General features: G+C 41.8%; 2 protein-coding genes across 2 annotated transcripts; one reads left to right on the plus strand and one right to left on the minus strand.

Annotated features, from left to right (window-relative positions):
* Positions 1-394: 394 nt before the first annotated feature.
* On the minus strand, positions 395-10,361 carry kctd3 (potassium channel tetramerization domain containing 3). The gene is made up of 19 exons (XM_058089313.1): positions 9,930-10,361; positions 9,663-9,716; positions 9,193-9,238; positions 8,457-8,530; positions 8,310-8,368; positions 7,174-7,254; positions 6,356-6,493; positions 6,215-6,299; positions 5,960-6,150; positions 5,777-5,892; positions 5,623-5,710; positions 5,424-5,540; positions 3,968-4,138; positions 3,710-3,865; positions 3,528-3,624; positions 3,268-3,461; positions 3,065-3,203; positions 2,868-2,990; positions 395-2,220 (listed from the first exon to the last, which is right to left on the minus strand). The coding sequence occupies exons 1-19, from the start codon at positions 9,998-10,000 to the stop codon at positions 1,686-1,688; spliced, it is 2,535 nt and encodes an 844-aa protein (XP_057945296.1). The 5' UTR covers positions 10,001-10,361; the 3' UTR covers positions 395-1,685.
* A 627-nt stretch (positions 10,362-10,988) lies between these two features.
* Positions 10,989-19,738, plus strand: LOC131139583 (nuclear receptor-binding protein-like). Its single transcript, XM_058089320.1, has 18 exons — positions 10,989-11,175; positions 11,471-11,835; positions 12,058-12,180; positions 12,267-12,368; positions 12,451-12,540; positions 12,992-13,032; positions 13,123-13,217; positions 13,372-13,455; positions 13,930-13,988; positions 14,073-14,171; positions 14,330-14,462; positions 14,655-14,745; positions 14,852-14,902; positions 15,103-15,238; positions 15,316-15,369; positions 15,461-15,524; positions 16,893-16,948; positions 17,707-19,738. The coding sequence occupies exons 2-18, from the start codon at positions 11,605-11,607 to the stop codon at positions 17,764-17,766; spliced, it is 1,569 nt and encodes a 522-aa protein (XP_057945303.1). The 5' UTR covers positions 10,989-11,175; positions 11,471-11,604; the 3' UTR covers positions 17,767-19,738.
* The last annotated feature ends 23 nt before the right edge of the window (positions 19,739-19,761 follow it).

Raw genomic sequence — 19,761 nt, forward strand, 5'->3', positions numbered from 1 at the left:
TTATTTATTTATTACTGATTGATTTTCTTCATTCTTGATTTGTTTATTTTTCATCTTATTTTGTGTAGAAAAATAAAAAGTAAGATGAGAACAGTGGAATGTTTTATCAGAGCTTTTCTTGTAGAAAATTGGAACCAAAGCGAAGTTTTAAAAAAAAAATTGTTTTTAATAAATGCATTTTTTTTGGGAAAACCTGATGCGGCCCAGTCTCACCCAGACCCTAGCTCCAGTAGCCCCCAAGTAAAGTGAGTTTGAGACCCCTGCCCTATTTGTTTCAAATACTGTACTGTTAAAATGTTCTTCTTCAGAAATAGGGATGTGATTAGCAAATCCCAGCCACCTTGAACACATCTTTGAGCAAAATGACCAAACTACTTGTTTTACTGTAGTATTTATTGGAGTGTCCAGTTTGAATAGGTTTTCGGTAATCAATCATATTCCAATAGAACATTTCAAGCATACAAGTAAAAACTAAAAGCAACGATGGAAGTGTTATTATCATCATTATGTCATACTGTATATATTGTATATACTAGTATGTACGCTGTCTTTCTCCCCAGCATGTAAACACAACATCATGTTAATACATTGATATATTTGGATCTTCAATCGTCAATAAAATAAAATGAGTCTTTATAGTGCAAATGCAGTCAGGTCCAATAGCATATATGTATATATATGTAATAATATATGATTCCTAACAATACACAAAGGACAACAAAGCATCACATACAGTACATGAATCCATCACTTGGAATATTTTCATTTGTTCAGTTGTATGTGAACATCTCTGTACAGGGACAAACATCACAAAAAAAAAAAGTACTATAAACGCATGACAAATATGTTGCACACGACATCTTTAGGTAGTTCTTCCTTGAGTTTGTGTGTTTTCTAGAAGGGGGATTTATGTCAACTACCCACGTGCAGCTAATTGGAGGATTCCTGCACAAACTCCAGTTCCAGTCTGCTGTTTACAACATCCAATTGATCACTGAGCCTGGAGTCTGTTTGTCATGTGACGCCTTCATTTCTATTTAGAGCACACAAACAGTTTGATAAACACGCTGAATAAGGCACACACCGTCACACACACACACAACAAGAAGAGATAAAGTGATGTAGTGTAGGATCATTGTGAAACTATACAAAAATAAATAAGAATTTGTGTCGTAAATCTTGCACAGGCAGAGGCACCACTGTGAACGAAGAAGTGACAAAGTGAAAAATAATGGGTGTATACCAGGATTAGTATTTTTTTTTTCAGTACTTATAGAAGCTTAACATTTACATGTCACAATACACTTTTATTATTTCTGGCTAATTTGATCCCCCACAGGGAAAAAAACTGCATGCTTTGAACTTGAATGTCAGTGCCTCTCACGGTAATAAATAAAGCATGAGAATAATAATGTTTCACATTATTACGTAAAGGGCAGGAAGCAGACACAGGCGTCTTGTGTATCTTGTTGCTTTGCGTCCATCTTGTAATCTTTGTGTGCACTGCTGATATACATCTTAACTCTTGCATAACCGACACACCCGTCACTGTTTTTAATGCTGCACTTGAACGTTGTTTGTACCATTGGACTAAAAGCAAACAAGCTGTAACTTCTGTGATGTTAGTGTTTCCAGCAACAAGGAAGCGGAGGTCTAAGACAGGATAGACAGGACTGCTTGCGGACTCAGAGGCTGCTGTCCTGACTGGATGACTCCATGGTCAGCTTCCTGTGTCGAGGCGAGGTGGAGGAGCCCAGTTTGGTTGGCGATGGAGAAGCGTTAGCCGAGGAGTCGCTGCCTCCACCTTCAGATCCAGACGACAGAAGAGGCACCGGCGGCGCCCTCTTTCTCCCCAGAAAGCCCACATCCAGCACCCCCCTCTTCTTCGCACCTGGCTCCGCCTTCGTCACATCCCCCACGACGTCACCCTCCTCTGGCTGTGATTGTACCTTACGCCTGACATCACCTCCACCTGGAATCGGGCTGTCAGGCGGTTGCCGTGGAGATTCCTGACTCCCTCCATCTACCTTGGTCCTGCTGGAAATGGTGGAAGCAGCGGTGTTGGCGCTGCGGCAGCTCCACAAGTCCATGATCGACAGCCTTCTCTCGCTTTCCTCAGGACCGAAGTCGCAAAGTGACCGGCGAGCGTCAGCAGACTGACTGGTGGTCTGGTCGGTGCAGTCCAGGATACCTCGAGTCAGGCTGAAGTTCTGGAAGTCTCTGGAGAGAAACATGAAGGTCACATTTTAGATTTTTTTCATGCTTTTCAAATGTTTTACAGTTGCACTCTAAACCATTCAAAATATGTGTTTATGTTTTGTTTTGTATAGCAAGTTTATAAACTTAGAATTATGCAACAAGGGGGTTGCATCATTTCAAGTATTTCCTCCGTTGCAATACTCCATGTGATTCTTGCCATCGAGCCAGACGATCAACCAGCAAATCTCCAAAGAAATCCCGCAGCACTTGTTTTGTTTAGTGCATGAGAAGAAGTGACAGTTGTGGTATGAAAAGTCACGGATGTATCACCATGACAACACACTTTCTCACAATGCACTGAGCATTAAACAGTTCCTGGCCGAGATCGCCGTGCTTGGAGAAACCTCCCAACTCATCCAAACTAGCTCTGTGTGATTTTTCAAGATGTGGACTATGTCAAGGTGGCTGTGATGATGGAGCAGTAGAGGATCCTGAAAGAATCCTTCCATGCGTGCATGAAGGTGTGATAGAGAAGGCTGGGAAAAGTTAGACTCCAGGGGGGATTCCTCCAAAGGAGAAAACACCTGTCCTGGAACTTTTCTGACCCCAATGAATCCCACCACGAATGTTCTGAACAAAGCCTTGAAATGAATTGACATGTTTCTCACCGGTTGCTGTGGAAGGACTCAGTTCGTCTGGCACGGGCCAGCAGTGGGCTCTCTCTGTAGGGTCGTACAGCTCCGTAGGTGGGCTGGTTCTCTGGGATGGTTTCCTGCGTGTGTAACTGCAGACTGGTGGAGGACACACAGGTGGTTGACCTATAAATGTCCAAGGCTGTCAATTTCTTCTTCATGCTCTCTCTTACCTCGAGCAAGATTCTCTGAGGCGCGTGTGATGCAGCACCGAGGGGGCGGGGCTAATATTTGGCGTGGCACAGCGAGAGGTGCTCAGGTCACACTGGTCCAACAGTTGTAACAATTCCTCTTCAGTGGGTCCGCCAACATCTAGACGACATAGACAGCTTCAGAACATGCAGAGTTCATCTTCTCTTCAGCGTTTATCGCTCACCTTCTTTCCTCTTCTCCTCTCCTCTGTTGGCCGTGTCCATAGCCGTGGTCAGGTCCCACAACTGGATGCTACCGTTGCCGTGGCCAGTGAACAAATAGCGTCGGGGCCTCGACCCCATCCGGCTGGAACCTTCGCACTCCCGAACCATAAAGCAAGAGATGGTGGTCCCATCCACAGACTGGACTTCACAGATTCTAAATCCGTAAACAAAACCTCAGAGATGGAAAACTCGTACTAAACATTCCCAAAGAAAGCTGTACCTTTTTCCAGTGGACGAGAGCCTCACAAATAGCTTGTTAGTGATGGGGATGACCTTCTGGATGAATACTTGTTGATCATCTCGCTCTCCAAATGGACCTAAGAGAACAATCCATGCAATAAACGACACCAGAGTGTCCTTCAGCAAGAACATCTACGTTATAATCAATCAATGATCTCTCACCAATATCGTTTCCTGAGCAGTAGCTGCCATGGCTCTCCGTTTCTTCCAAAGAGAGTATTTTGAAGGAGGCCAAGGGGGTGGATCCTGGCTGGGTGGAGATCATCCCCCGGAAGCGCGTCACCGTCCAAGTTCTAACATGGTTGTTGTCAGCGCACACTTAAGAACGGAACAAGAGAGTTTGTGATTCCTTAAATGCTTCAATGTCCGCAGCGTTCCAAGAAATTGTGTTGTTTTTTTTAAGGACCGTCATGACCTCACCTGAGACCAAGTGTTTCTCAGACAACATGATCTTGGTCACGGGGCTCCTGTGTACAGTGAATGTCTGGAAGAGCTGAGGACCTGAACCCACCGTCTCTGGGTGCTGCACGATAACTCTCACAGCGCCACTGCTGGTCCCGTAGGCGATCTCAATCCAGTTGCCGCTCACACCTGAAACGAGCGGGAGACAGGAAGTCACACGGCGAACAACTCTTTTAAAATGTGTGCTGGCTTATTCCTTATTCAACATTTAGCCTGTGACTGCACATTTACACTCTCAGTTCGGCTTCTCTGTCACTGCAGGTTCTGTCTTTTTGCACTTCTTCTATGGTTGCACACGCCTCATCTTTGGATTATAATTCAATGTTGCACTTTTTGTGAGTGCACACTTCTGTTGCTGTGCATTACTTTGCACATTCACCCTCTTCTTTCAATCCAATCCAATCCACTTTATTTATATGGCACATTTTATAAACAAAGTGCTGCACAGACTGGTAAAAATAAAAAGTAATAATCCAAAACTAAAAGATCATTTAAGAAATAAAATAGTAAAATAGATATTAAAATATTAAAAACAAGAAACAAAGCTATAAAAAATAAAAACAAATTCCAATAAAAACGAAGAACTAAAAGACACAGGACCATACGACTCACTCCGAGTTAAAAGCCAGAGAATAAAAGTGGGTTTTAAGACGAGACTTAAAGCTTTCGATGTTGGGGGCCTTTTTTTACTTGGGAGGGGAGAGAGTTCCATAGTTTGGGGCCAACCACAGAAAAGCCCCCCTCCCCGGTCTTAAGTCTCACATTCATTGCACATTATTTCTAAACATAATTTCTGAAAAATTCGGTTGCAGAAACAGTTTGAATGTTATGAGAATAAAGTCAAAATATTACGGGAATGGAGTCGTAATTAGCAAAAGTAAATTTAAAATAAAACAAAACTGCTGCAATTTTATGAGAATAATGTCAAAATAGTACGAGAAAAAAATTGTCAATTTACGAGAATAATTATGGGGAAGATTATGTCATTTTCTTCGCATAAAAGTGAAATATTGAAGAAAAAAGTCATCATTTCGTGAGAAACAAACAGAAAATCAAGTGGTCGTCTTTGGTAAGTTGCGGAGAAGTTATGTTATGGGAATAAAGTCAAAGTATTATGAAAACCTTTTCAAAGATTGTTTATGAAGAAAGTAAAAATAGTAAGAAAATGTAAAAAAAACCCAGCAAAAATAGGAAACAAAGAGCAATATGCATTTGTTTTAGTTAGTTGTTTTAGTGGCCCCCTCTGGAAAGAATTTGTTTGGTTTTTTTTTTCATTGCACATTATTTCTACCTTTGCACTTGAAGTGTTCATTCATGTAGGCGCACTTCTTAGCTGCACTGTTGAAGCTGCACTTTTCAGGACCACACTTTTCTTATTATTCATTACTCATTAGTATTATCTTTGATTACTGACTGGTTTTTGGCGTGAGGTAGACAGACAGTGCAGTGATGGCATCGTTGGAGGGGTCATGATATAACTCGGTCACCAAGAGGTCGTTATCTTTCATCCTCAGTGGAAACTTCTGCATGTCTGAAGAAGAAGAAAAGGAAAGAAAATGAGGGTGTAATATAGGTGCTTTGTGTAATACACTAAGTAGTGTGTGTGTGTGTACCTATGTAGTAGATGGAGCCATTGTTGCAGCCCAGTAAGAGGAAGGATCCTGCCGTGTCGCAGCTTGTGATGGGTACAACATCTTGAACCTGAACGTGAGTTGACAATTACGTGTGGCCGCCCAGGATCCACGCAAACAAAGATACACACGATACCTGCCAGTGCTGCGTTACAGCATTCCACACTCCGACCTTCCCAGTGTGACTTGTAGCCACCAGCTGGTTTCCAATGAAGAAGAGATCATCCACGGGCACACCGAGGCTGAACACACCTGGTGATGAAGAAGTGATGAAGAACATGTCCGCTTATGCTTATGCTAGCTTCTATAAATCATCTACCGATCTCATTGCCGCTGCCTCCATCTTGGATGCTCCACAAGATGATGCTGCTTTCTGAGGCGGCCGCCACCATCTTGTCCTTGTCTCCGTGGGGGCCACCCACCACCTTGGCATTAAGCGCAATGCGTTCAATGGTCCAGTCAAGGTAAGGAGAGGAGAACACTTGCTGCCATCCAGTAGATTCCTTTATCCTGTAGGAAACGTTTAATCAGTACGTCAGCATCTACAATATGACTTATGTTACATCACACGCACCTGTAGCAGATGACAAAGTGTGCATACGCGGCTACAATCCAGTTGTGGTGTCCTGCTATGATGAGCACCTTGCGGGGGTCAGGTCCTGAGGACGAAAGCACCATCGTCAAAGCTCACTTCACTCTTCTTCAGGTCACCTACCGAGTTTGTGCGTGTCATCTAGTCCAGGTGCGACCGGAGCATTTAGAGGGGGGCCAGCGTGGGTGAACCCCTCCGCTCCACTGGGGCCTGGATGCTCGTCACAGGAGGGGGTGGTGCTTGACTTGGGACCGGGGATGACTGATGGAGTAAATCAAATCAAATCAACTTTATTTGTATAGCACTTTTCCTGCAAAGACATGCAACACAAAGTGCTTTACAGAATTAAAACAATTACCACAATTAAAAGGAAAAAACAAAGAAACAAAAGAAAGCCCCTCTTTCCCACCCTCCATACTAGACACACACACACACACACACCCACACACACACAATCACACACAGTAGGGAGACATGGCATGGCACTGAGGATCAAGGAAACGCCACCTTTGGGGCCGTCCACACTGGGAGGAGCCGCAGACCGTGCCATCGGGGGACCAGCACCCGGGCCCCCTGACTCCGACAGACGGGCGGACCCCCACATTAAAGGGAGCAACTCCCAGCCGGCCGGGTCGAAGGGACCCAAGGATGGCACCCCCTCAGCAGACCCGACACAACCCCCAGTGTGGAGGACCCCCCGTGAGGAAATACTGGAGTTAAAAGCTGAAGACTAAGAGCAAAAATAGGACTAAAAAGATAAAAACAAAACACTGAAGTTAAAAGCTGAAGACTAAAAGCATAAAATAGGACTAAAAAGATAAAAACATAAGAAAAGTTTAAGAATATTAGTTAAATGTATTATTAATTAATATATTGTAATATTGAGTATATGTCACATTCTGTCTGTTGTTCGTGTTCTCATAAATACACTATTTCTTTACCGGGGGGTTGAAGGTAACCATGGAAGAGGACGCTACCACACGATGAGCGATCCAGTTCTTCACACAGCAGAAGGCGCCGCACTAGAAACAAACAGCACATTTAGGGAAGTGTACATTAATTGCTTTATTGAGAATTCTGCCAACTGTGTGGAATTGATTATTGATGTAGTGCATTACACAGAACCAGTCCAGGGTGGACTCCGCCTCTAACCAGAAGACAGCCGGGATAGGCTCCAGCATGGCCGGTACCGAGAGGGATGACTTTTTTAAAATGCCATCAATAGATTCAACACAATATAGAGAATTATTGACCACCCCTAACTGGACCTTTATTGAGATCTACTTCACTTTTTTCAGTATACAATATTTCCTTATTATTTTACATATGTAATTTGTGTGTGCAAGACCAGGTTGCCCAGGTGCCCGCCCTCGACCGCCACCCAAAGCGCAATCCACTGGACCTTTATTCTTGCCCCCGCAGGTGGTGGGTCTATGGGGGGGATCGGTGCAGCATCTGCACTAATGCGGAGAGCTGAGCAAGAAGGCAAAGCTTTCATTTTACCGATCGATCTATTCCCACCCTCACCTATCGTCATGAACTTTGGGTCGTGACCGAAAGAACAAGATCGAGAGATAGGGTGAGGAGCTCAGTCATCCGGGAGGGGCTCAGAGTAGAGCCACTTCTCCTTCACATGGAGAGGAGCCAGTTGAGGTGGCTGCGGCATCTAGTCCCGAACATCTTCTCTGCTGAGGCAGAGTTCCAGGCATGCCCAGCCGGGAGAAAGCCCTGGGGAAGACCTGGGACACGCTTGAGGAATTATATCTCACAGTTGGCCTGGGAACACCTTAGTGGAGGAGGTGGCCATGGACCTGGAAGTCTGGGCTTCCCTACCGAGACTGCTGCCCCCGCGACCCGGACCCAGATAAACGGTGGAGAATGGAAAGGAATGGAACACGCTCCTTGATCAGCCATCACAAAGGTAACCTCTCGCTTTCAAATCCAAACACAATGAAGGGAAGTTCCAACCACGAAGTAGGAAGTAAAACAATACAACAGTTCCTCAGAGAGTGATGACTTCACTCATTAAAAAATCTAATTACATGGCAGATGTTGTGCACCTATATAAGACATATACCTAAGGGAGTTATGCCGTAGAATTCTGCTTCGTGTCGCAGAACGCTGATGTTGACGCCACTACAGAGACACATAACAAAAACAATTAATAGGTTTATTCTGCAAGACACTGGTGACAAGCGAGCGTGACGTCTGAATGACTTCTTACCGCAGGTCCAGTTCTTTGGTTCGGAGAAAATTTAGAATTGGTGCAAAAGCTGTAGGATCTCTGTCAATAAATATCTAAATGACGACAAAAAGTGATAGAAAACATTGACTTAGAATGATGTGCAGTATGTATCATGGTAAACATTCATATTTATCATATTCTATCTAAATATACCACTAACTGAAATAAATGAATTTTAAAAATTATACTACATAATACATGTAATAATAGATATTACATTTTTGAATAAAAATATTCATATAAAAAATATATAATTTATATATAATATTCATTCATTCATTTTCTACCGCTTTTCCTCACAAGGGTCGAGGGGGTGCTGGAGCCTATCCCAGCTGTCTTTGGGCGAGAGGCGGGGTACACCCTGGACTGGTCACCAGCCAATCACAGGGCACATATAGACAAACAACCATTCACACTCACATTCATACCTATGGACAATTTGGAGTCGCCAATTAACCTAGCATGTTTTTGGAATGTGGGAGGAAACCGGAGTACCCGGAGAAAACCCACACATGCACGGGGAGAACATGCAAACTCCACACAGAGATGGCCGAGGGTGGAATTGAACTCCGGTCTCCTAGCTGTGAGTATATATAATATAAAATATATAATAATATAAATATATAATAATATACAAAAAAATAAGCTTGCATTTGTATTCTTAAAACAACTGTGCTGCTTATTTTGGATAAAAGTATCCAAAGGCTGTACTTACAGCTCCAGTTTCATCCCGAAGAGTGGATATCCTTCCACTAAGCAGACTGGAACACACACACACACACACACATCCATCAACACAAATATGTATCTATTTGCACATTGTCAGCTTTATCTTCTTTCTCACACTTGTATGCCAGTCAAAATTGTTACTCAAAATGTTGCATTTTGCTATTGGAAATTCCAATAAATACACAGACACTCCCTTTACAGCTACGTATACTTAGTAACTGTTCTTTGCACTGCATGTATGAATGCATGAGATGACTCGTTTTTGCATCATCTTCCCATCAGACCTACTGGAACATCTATACACACATGACTTCAATAAATAATGTAAGTGCTGAACTGAGCTGACACAGTTTTAGGACCGTGATGACGTCATCTGTATTCTGTACAGCTTGTCCTGAGATGACCCACAATGTCCACAATCTTCTCATTTCCAAATTGAAAAATAGAAGATGTTACCTTGAGAAGAAAGAGTCAGGGATCCATGTGAGGGTCTGCCTGGAGGTGCTGAACCTTCAAAAAACGACACATAATGGCAGTACAGTATTAGTAGTAGTAGTAATAAGCATGCAATGACGCTAATGCCAGGTGACAGCTCTGCTTGCAAGCAAAGTAATAAAGACGACATGCATTAAACCGGCAACAGCCTCCACACGCATCTCATCTTACAATTTCGTGACTCAAATTACCCCCACGGTGTCCATAACCCCCACTGGCCAAGCTTACCGTGTCCCACCTACGTTCAGCTGGATGATTTCTCCCATCCCTGTCGTGAGGTCGCCCCCGTTAGTCGCCATGATGAGCGAAACGAGCAGGACTACAAAATGTAGTTACAGGTCAGAGCTTCATCCTCACAGCTAACATGCTAACATCGCGCTCGTCTCCGGGGCTCCGCTGCTGATGTCCAGACCCCGCAGCCTGACAACCTCTCCCGCGTCCCTTGCTCCATGAAATTGCCGTAAATGTGCGACCAAAATGTGGAGATCCCTTGTTTTTATCGACACACACACAGTGGTTCTTTTTATAAAGCTAAATTGTAACAGCCTAAGATCTCTCGTATTGTCCACTAGTGACTCCCATGTTGATCGTAAATAACATCTTACGCAGCAACGTGAACCAGCTGTGTCAAGAAGATACGCAAAGTGAGAGAAATACATCCGAACCACTTCCGCTTTGGTTATATTCCACTTCCGCATGGGAGTGCGTGTTTTTATATTTTGTAGAAATACGTGTATGCAATTAATGTACACGCTTTTGGTACACTTACACAATGGAATGCGATCTGATCATAACACGACAGTTAAAACAACTATTATGCTAACTTTTTATTAATCCTACAAGAAAGAGAGATATCATTTTTAAATATCATCAGAGCATGTCGCAAATGTTTACAAGGCACCGTACGTTACTTAATAATGAGTAAAGACCGTTAATGTTGCAAGTAAGTACATTAAGAACAAACAAGTGGCTATTAGGGAAGGGAATTAATGAACGCTTCTTTTTGTATTTTGTTTACATAAACAAGAATGTCCACAATTGTCAACGAGTCTTCGATAACACATATGTATTCTCCAAAATACAATTTCTGCCTTTGTTTTTAGTGTTAGCGATGCCCTGGCAATCAAACAAACAACAAAACTACGTTCCATGACCACTCGCTATCACGTGTGTTTAATCCCATCAATTATAGTTTGTTTGGAGAAGTCTAAATGGATGTGACATTTTCTGCATTGGTGGAGGCGAGTGACGTCACCATTGCGTTGCATATGCGCAAAGAGGCGCTCCTCAAGTGGTGCCCCGCCCCTCCCACTTTCTGCCTGCCACAGAAGACTCGAAAAGCAACCAAAAATATATTTAATGTCGAAGTAGCATCTTAAATGTCTCTTTCTTGTCGCTTTACTTGCACTTTTTATACATTTCCCGTCAACATGTAACACGAGACGGCTTCATGTGGCGTCGACTCTGCTACACGGTAAAGTGTTTTGTAAACGGGGTCCAAATGGCATGCTAGCTAACTGTTTATTTACATTTAATTAGCTTGTTAGCCAAGTAAGGTAGCGAAAACGTGTGAGACAACGTTAAGTTGGAGACTTAATATCTATTCAGTAACTTCCAACAGTTTACAAAGAAAAAAAAACTACTGAAAAGTAGCTTAAAAGACCCACTGTGTCTACATGTCAAGACTGCCTGTGTTTGTGTGTGATTGAGTGTGCACGTGCGTGTCCGTGTGTGTGGGTCTTCAGGCTAAACTTGTTATGTGTTTACAGCCTCCAGTCAAATAAAAGCAGCCCTTCTGAGAAGATGGACGTGTGAGTTGCTGAAAGGCACAGAAACTCAGAAAAGAGGCCTCCCCTTCACTCACAAAAGCTGAGAGGACACAGTGCAGCCTTAAAAAGTTGTCATGATTGCAGATGCAGAGGGGAAAGGACCTCCAGCTGCAGAGTCGACAGCAGCACACATGTCTTTTTGTAACAACCAGCAGGTACAAAGTGGGGCATCGGTGTCATCCTTGCCTGGGGCTGCCTTACAGCCCCCTGCCTCCACTACTACTGAGGAAGACGATGAAAGTGAAGATGAGTCAGACATCCTGGAGGAGAGTCCGTGTGGACGTTGGCAGAAGCGCAGAGAGGAGGTTAGTTATGTTTGTGTTTTTGAGAGCACATTTTTCATGCTGATATAGTATTCTAAAATAATACTTGTGAGGAGAAATCAGTGCCAGCTATATTAAATCATTTCAATTACATAATCAATTAAGCTAGTCAGCTGTAAAGAAAGCACATGTAGTCCACAATGTTATCATTGTCATTCTATGCACTTACAATTTGTGATCTTGTGATGTTTGTGTTTGCTGTAGGTGAATCAACGTAATGTACCTGGGATGGACACAGCGTACTTGGCCATGGACACAGAGGAAGGGGTAGAGGTGGTGTGGAATGAAGTCATGTTCTCAGAGAGGAAGAACTTCAAACTGTTGGAGGTTTGTTCTGATCTCCTTCAGGAGCGCACACTGCATCAGTAATATGTGTTTATCCTAATGATGTTATATCTGCATGGCATGTTCAGGAGGAGGTGAAAGCCGTATTTGATAACCTTATCCATTTGGAGCATGCAAATATCGTCAAGTTCCACAAGTACTGGATTGACACTAAAGAGAACCGGGCCCGGGTGAGTTGTGGATTACAATAATAGTTAAATTGAACATGCGTACTTGTGGTTTTATTGAAAATGTCCTCCTCTTCTCCCTCAGGTGATTTTCATTACAGAGTACATGTCATCAGGAAGTTTGAAGCAGTTCCTGAAAAAGACCAAAAAGAATCACAAGGCCATGAATGAAAAAGTATTAACTTCAAAACTAATAGCCAAAGCATGCACTTAGCATTATTGGAGATGGAGGATAGTTTGTTGAACATTTGGGAAAGGCTAAGTTAGTATATATGTTTGCAGTACACACTCTTGTGCACTCTAGGCATCCAGTGTGAGTGGGAACACTACACAAAGACTGGAATAAAAACCGGTTTGGATGCAGGAACACTGTTTGTGTGCTGCGTTACCTGAGGGGTCTCAGTGCAAGTAGAGACATATTTGGCGTCATTAAGTGCTTTATAGCCTGACTCAGGCTATAAAGCACTGAAGCAGTGATTTTTTTTCATATAAGAGTTGCTATTAATGCAGGTAAATAACCATCAGAAACCATGTACATGTTAGCCTTAGTACAAGACCGTATGCTGCAGTGCTAGTGTTTATTTACTTATGACCCAGCTTTTTTGTATGGTGTGGTCTCCCTGCAGGCTTGGAAGAGATGGTGCACACAGATCCTGTCAGCTCTCAGGTTGGTCTCATGCGTATCCATTCTCAGTGTCGCATGAATGCAAATAATGTTTAGATTTTTTTTTTTCTTTTATGTTTCTCTGTCCTGCAGTTATCTCCATTCATGTGACCCACCCATTATCCACGGCAACTTAACCTGTGACACCATCTTCATCCAGCACAATGGCCTGATCAAGATAGGATCAGGTAAATCAAAAGAAAATACCGTCTTTATAATGTGTGCTCTGAAGTGGAGCTCAGTATTTTAGAAAATCTTACACACCAAACACAATACCTATTACTATTATCCAGTTTGTACACATTTGGTTGTTTATTCGATGTTTGTCCGTCTTGCCTGTAGTGGCTCCAGACACCATCAACAACCATGTGAAGACGTGCCATGAAGAACAGAAGAACTTGCATTTCTTTGCCCCAGAGCATGCAGGTAAAGATCAGTTTACAGTAACTATGGAATATAAGGCTCTTTTTATTTAGTAGCATTTTGTATTACACCTGTTACAGACTTGCAATGCAATTTAACTCGCTTGGAGTTTAAAATCTTGCAGGATTACATTAAGTCAATTGGCACATATGACTCCCTTCTCTGGAACTAGTTTCAGTCCCGCATTTTTGTGTAGCCATTGGCTGGCTTTTCAGTGGCTGTTGATGCATCATTTGAAGTGAAGTAGATCATGACAGCATCACCACCAGTGCTACATTTTATCGGTTGCATGGCCAGTATGTTTGTATAAAGATTAAACACCTTGTAAGTACTGTATGTTACATCACGAGTCTTGCCAATCAGACAGTATAGGCAGACAGTAATCTAATGCACCTGAAGAGGTGTAAATCAGGCTCCAAAAGAGTCAGTCACTCACCATTTTGTGTCCCTTATTTTTGTTATTCTCTATTATTGAAGCCGTCACTGATGTCACCACAGCTGTAGACATCTACTCGTTCGGCATGTGTGCCCTCGAGGTGAGAAGTAATCCACAACATAATAAAGAATGAGTTGTTCTAAATGCCAAAACAACATGTTAATACAGAAAGTTTGTGTTGCAGATGGCTCTTTTGGAGATCCAGGGAAGTGGGGAGTCTTCGTATGTTTCTGAGGAGGCCGTCAACACTGCTATACAGCTTCTGGAGGATCCACTGCAGAGGGTAAGCCCAAGACAAAGAACACAGAACTCAAACAAATGTAATTGCTCTTTAAAACACACTGACTGACTGTTCAAACTCTAATGAATTGCAAGTCAAAATATTGTTTGGCTTTGCACGTGTGTGTGTGTGTCTGCTTGCACGCGTGTGTGTGAGATTAGGAGCTAATTCAGAAATGCCTGGAGAGTGATCCATGTACGAGGCCCACTGCCCGAGAGCTGCTGTTTAACCAGGCTCTGTTTGAAGTGCCACTACTGAAGCTACTGGCTGCTCACTGTATTGTCAGCCATCAATGTGAGCATCTCTCATACACTAACAGTAACACTCCATTAAAGCTGTGTGCAATCACTGTTCATATTAAGACATAAACCAATGATGGATATTAGCCTTTTTTATTATTTTTACTTGAGTATATGTATATTAGCCACAATGTCAAGTCAGTTCAGTAGTCCTCTTGCAGATTGTTGATTATAGTCAATTGTCCAGACATGATTCCTGAAAACGCCTTGGAAGAGATTACAAAAAACTTGGACCCCAACCTGGTTATCGCCGACAAGAAAGATGATGTCCAACTCAAGTGCGTAGCACCACCTCGCCCTCTTTTTCCATCATTGTTCCAGAGTATACAAAAATACATCATATTTCATAGTATAATATATTTTCTTGTTTGTTTTTTTCTGTAGGCTGTCACAGTTCCCTGCCTTAGAGCTTGATAAGTTCCTGGAAGATGTGCGGTAAGAAAATGTCATCGTTGTAGGAGGCTGTATGTTTTTCAGCGTTTTGAAAAATGAAATTGTGCTTCTTGTCCACACGGGGGCAGCAATGACCTGGTCACTTCATTTCTGCTGCTTATTACTAGTGGATGTTGTTTTTCATCATTGATCATTGGCCATATTTTCCTCATTTTGCCTTTCTCCCCGTCTCCCTCATTCAGAAACGGTATTTATCCCATGACAGCCTTCGGGCTTCCCTCTCCGAAGCGGCCCAAACAGGTGAATGTTCAGTCCCCAGTTGTCATTCCTTTGGTAAAGTCCCCCACACCTGAACCTGCAGAGCTGGAGACACGGCGGGTGAGTATAATATAGTTCAACACAAAAATGTCTGAAACAAGGGCACATTCCACGCAAATAAAATATTTCTCCTCCAGGTCATTCAGATGCAGTGTAACGTAGAACTCAATGAGGACGGAACCAAATATCATGTAAGTCGACATACGCTATTTCATCAGTATTTATGGACATTAACGCCATTGACCATCCAGTTATCAAATATGTGTGCTTGTATTTCTATAGCTGACATTGCTCCTGAAGCTGGAGGACAAGCTGAACAGACATCTAAGCTGTGACATGTTACCTCGTAAGATCAACACATTATATATTTATATATCTAGAGCGAGAGTGAGGAAATGGTGGAAATTGATATCCAGTATATACTGTATAACCTAGAAGAGTTGAATGGAGTGTTATTGGCAAGAGGTGGTACAGTGTGAAATAACAGCATTGCTAATTCAGCTGCGCTTTCCCCAGTGTTAATATTCAGGATGTCTCCATACGTGTGCACTGAGGCGTGTGTGACAGTGCAACTGGGATGCCGACAGAACGTGTGACTATTTTCAGCAGGGACTCCCTCATAAAACCATGCACTTTACTTTTCAGCCCAATGCACCCAGGAATTATGATTTTCTTCATCCAACGTCTTTGTAATCTTTTAAAAGCCCAAATTTAGTACATCTGTTTCAAACGGTATGCTTCGGAGAAATAAGGATTTTCCTTTTAGGCACTGAAATGGAAATGAGAGAATAATCTACAACCTGGCAGTGTCAGTGGTCAGAATAATAAGTGCATGTAGAGGTACATGCACACACAGGTACATGTGACACGTTGCAGGCGTGTGGCACACTCGGCCCGTGACAGGCTGCAGCTGACAGCTGTCACCTCTTGTGTCAAAATCTGTCTTTCTCTTCATGGCTTGCGGCTTCCTGTGTGCCACTGACAGACTCGGACACTTCATCTCCTCGTCTTACTTTCTCAAATTGCACATCCTTGCGTTGCAGTGAGCTCCACACCATTTTTTTAACCATCACCTTCCTCTAACAAAGTCAACTGTGCCTTTTTGTAAAGTGGCCTTTTTTTCCTTCATAGTAGAGGCCATACGTTTATACATTTTCTACACCACTTGGCACAATGTTATTCAAAAGTGTCCCTTCCAACATTCAAACAAGATCATAAAGAATATCAATATTTAAGTCATTATTGGTTTTATATTAACAATGATCAATAATTACATATTAAAGATTTGTCCCCGGTGGTGTAATCGTTCACGCTTCTGCCTTTCTTGACAGCATGGCTCAATTTTTCAGCCAGGGTTGCATCAGGAATGACATTTATTGTAAAAGCTAAGCCATTCATGCCATAGACTTGCTGTGGCCAAAACATACATGGATCTGTACATAAATATATTCACCGCTTCAAATTTTAATGTGCATATATTCATATTAAAATTAAAATAATTTTTCAAAGCTGTAAATATCAAATATTGAAAACGGCTGCAAAAGCTTGAAATTCACATCTGAAAGGGCTTTTATTGGATTTATTATGTATGGCTCCTTATTAAGGAAGACATCAGATATTTCGGCTATTTTAAATCAGCGCCTGCGTAGGCTTTTACTGGCTGTGTGAGTGGGAAGTTCCGTCCGTGTGCACTAAGAGCCTGTTTGTGTTGCAGATGAAAATGTTCAAGAGTTGGCTGGAGAGTTGGTGCAACTGGGCTTCATCTGTGAGGTGTGTACGTAATAGACTCTCATTGTGTGCGGGGTGGTGACACTTGGAGGAAGTATGACTCCTGACTCTGCTGTATGCCTTCTAGCACAGTCACACATTCCCTTTGTACTCTCAGGCCCACTCACCATCCACCCACACTAATGTATGGGCAATGCACTTCACTGTGGGCGAGAGTGGATCAACTGCATGTTTTTATAAAGCTGTACAGTTCTGTTTCCTTACATTCTATCGAATATATATTTTTCCTACACTGTTTGAAAATTGGAATGGTAAAGATAAATAATAATCACAGCAAACCAAAAAATTGCTACGCAGATGTTTTTCACCTTAGCATGCTTTGATTTTAATCAGCTAATTTAACTGTATTATAATTCATTATTTTACATGTTTATTATTTGGACTGTGTCACAAATGCTAACCAGTGTAAGCTTTTCACCTTACCTCTAAGGGAGAGCCCAGCCACCCTACACAGAAAAGCTATTTAATAAAAAGATAGCCAATTCATTTAAAAATAAAGGAAATTAATTTGAAAATGTAATGTGGACCTAGTTCCATACAGCCAGTTTTAAATTGTGACTTGACAACATTGCCTAGAATTACAGCTTTATTCTAGTAATATGACTTTATTTTTGTGATGTTGTATTTTTTGTGCTGTATTATTGGAAGTGAGCAAAGCCCCATAGTAGGAATGATTGGTTTTCCGGTGCGTCTATACCTTTTTTATTTTTGATGGCTACATTTGTGTGTTCTCTCTGCAGATGGACCAAAACAAAATAGCCTCTCTCCTTCAAGAAAACTTCAGCCAGGCTTTTAACTAGCACCAAATACTCCAAAAAAACACGTCTGTTACATTTTCCCTTGAAGCACTCAACATGCTGGATTTCTTTTTTGGTCTTTTTATTCTTTTTTTTTTTTTTAAACAGGGTCTTACATTGAATGTAACCAAAATCAGACTGTTACATCAGGGATGAAAACTTCACAAGTGCATTTAGAAAAGAGTACAAATGAGATTTAATTCTGTTGTGAACTCCATTCAGGAACTACCATTCATTGGGAGGAGAGACCAAATAATATAAATAATAAATAGTGCTACTGTGCCTTTTTATGCATGATTCCACATATTTGATGGACTCTTAGCTGTCTACATGATGGCACATTCCCAGCACCCTGTCAGGTTCGATGTTGTAAGTATTATTATTCTCACAAGTGTAGTAGAACATAACATAGCCATGGTTCGTATGTTATGAAAGCCTTAGAAACAAGAGCACAAATAGTGTAGTGACAATCTTGCCGAGTATCCGTGGAAATGTTACTTTAGAGGGACTGTGAACTTAGTGTTTACTGTTTGTTTTTTTACATGTTTGTCCACTTTAAATCATCTCATCTCAGTTCACTTGTTTTTGCTTTCACCTAAATTGGCTATTATTATGGTGTGCCTTTTTTTATTTTCTTTTTTTTTACACTGAACTGAAATTGGCTTCTACCCCATCAACCATCTATCCGTACAAGTGTTTTATTTATGTTACCAATACTGTATGTTTTTTTTTTCACACCATCATGGTAAGTATCTGAGCCACTTTGCAAACGTTACTACTTTTGCTGTTGCATTCACTTCATTGACAGATCCACTTGGATACAACGTTCTGCATCACCAGGTAGTGTTTTTAAGTAGTTTTAGTAAGATCCAGGTGTTGCCTTGGACATTGTGCCTGAGACCTTCATGATCACAGAGTAAATGGTATTTGACAGCAAGGTGCTGTGTGTTGATCACAAATGTCCAATCCAACAATCCATTATATAATTAACCATGAGACGCTAACTGAATCACAATCAATTTTATGAAAAGGTTAGCTGTGTGTATCGGTGGTGTGGACAATGGTTGTGTATTATAGTGGGGGATTTTTCTCAGAGGCTGTATTCGGGTTCTGTATATGACATGAATGTCATGAATTATGTATTTTTTTGCTCAAATTTGCAACTGCTCTTTCAAATAAATGTGTGAAAAATCCCCTTTTTCTGTAGAACAAAAAAACAGCCGCGTGTTATGCTGTCTTTGGCCAACTGCTCAAGATTGACACTGTCAATAAAGACGTATAAACCCATTCATTGGGTTTATACTGTGGCGTCCCACAAGGCCTTTTCTGCAGGCCTAAACACTATCAGCCCTGACCTACATTTACAACATAAATTCCACTCTATGAAATTATTTTTATTTAATCTTCATTTAGTAGCATGTCTCTTGGCTGCACTGCTTCCAGTGCGTGTATGAGTCAGAGTTCATCTTCTCTGTTGCTAGGCCATCTAACATGCCCAGGGCCTTCAGAATCAGTAGTCCTGCCTCATGTCACAACATAACACATTAGCAACATGGCTGTTGAGCTAGCAGGCGTACAGTAACGTCAGCATTCCTCTCGTTAATGTCTGAAAGCCAACACCTAGCGTTACGCAGTGCACTTGAACGACTCGTCACATGATCAGCGCAGTGTTTAACTGATTTGTTCCATTAATTTTCTATACCATGACTTTAGAGACAATGTATAGAAAGATAAAGGCTTTACTGAGTTTCCCGCTTTAGTATTAATGGCATTAATTTCCAATTCAGTAAAGCCATGGATTGTTATATTGCATTTTTGTGTGTTATTAATGGTTTGTATGAGGTGCATTGGGTTTGTTGAAATCCCTAATGACGACGAAGGTACCAAATGCATGCATTTCCCGCCAATGATTTATAGCATCGAAATTCAAAATATATCTAGTGGATTGTCTCTGGCTGTATTTATAGTATTTATTATTGTACTTTGTAGTACAAATAA

Source organism: Doryrhamphus excisus, chromosome 12 (genome assembly GCF_030265055.1).
Source record: "Doryrhamphus excisus isolate RoL2022-K1 chromosome 12, RoL_Dexc_1.0, whole genome shotgun sequence".
NCBI lineage: Eukaryota > Metazoa > Chordata > Actinopteri > Syngnathiformes > Syngnathidae > Doryrhamphus > Doryrhamphus excisus.

Bases quoted from the DNA above. Each gene is read 5' to 3' on its own strand.
- kctd3 (XM_058089313.1), bottom strand. From the start codon at position 10,000: ATGGCGACTAACGGGGGCGACCTCACGACAGGGATGGGAGAAATCATC. The intron at 3,866-3,967 runs GTGAGGTCATGA...TCCGTTCTTAAG, and splicing joins TGAGAAACACTTGGTCTCAG to TGTGCGCTGACAACAACCAT. The intron at 3,204-3,267 runs GTGAGCGATAAA...TATGTCGTCTAG, and splicing joins AGAGGAGAAGAGGAAAGAAG to ATGTTGGCGGACCCACTGAA.
- LOC131139583 (XM_058089320.1), top strand. From the start codon at position 11,605: ATGATTGCAGATGCAGAGGGGAAAGGACCTCCAGCTGCAGAGTCGACA. The intron at 13,033-13,122 runs GTTGGTCTCATG...TCTGTCCTGCAG, and splicing joins CAGATCCTGTCAGCTCTCAG to TTATCTCCATTCATGTGACC. The intron at 15,370-15,460 runs GTAAGTCGACAT...GTATTTCTATAG, and splicing joins AGGACGGAACCAAATATCAT to CTGACATTGCTCCTGAAGCT.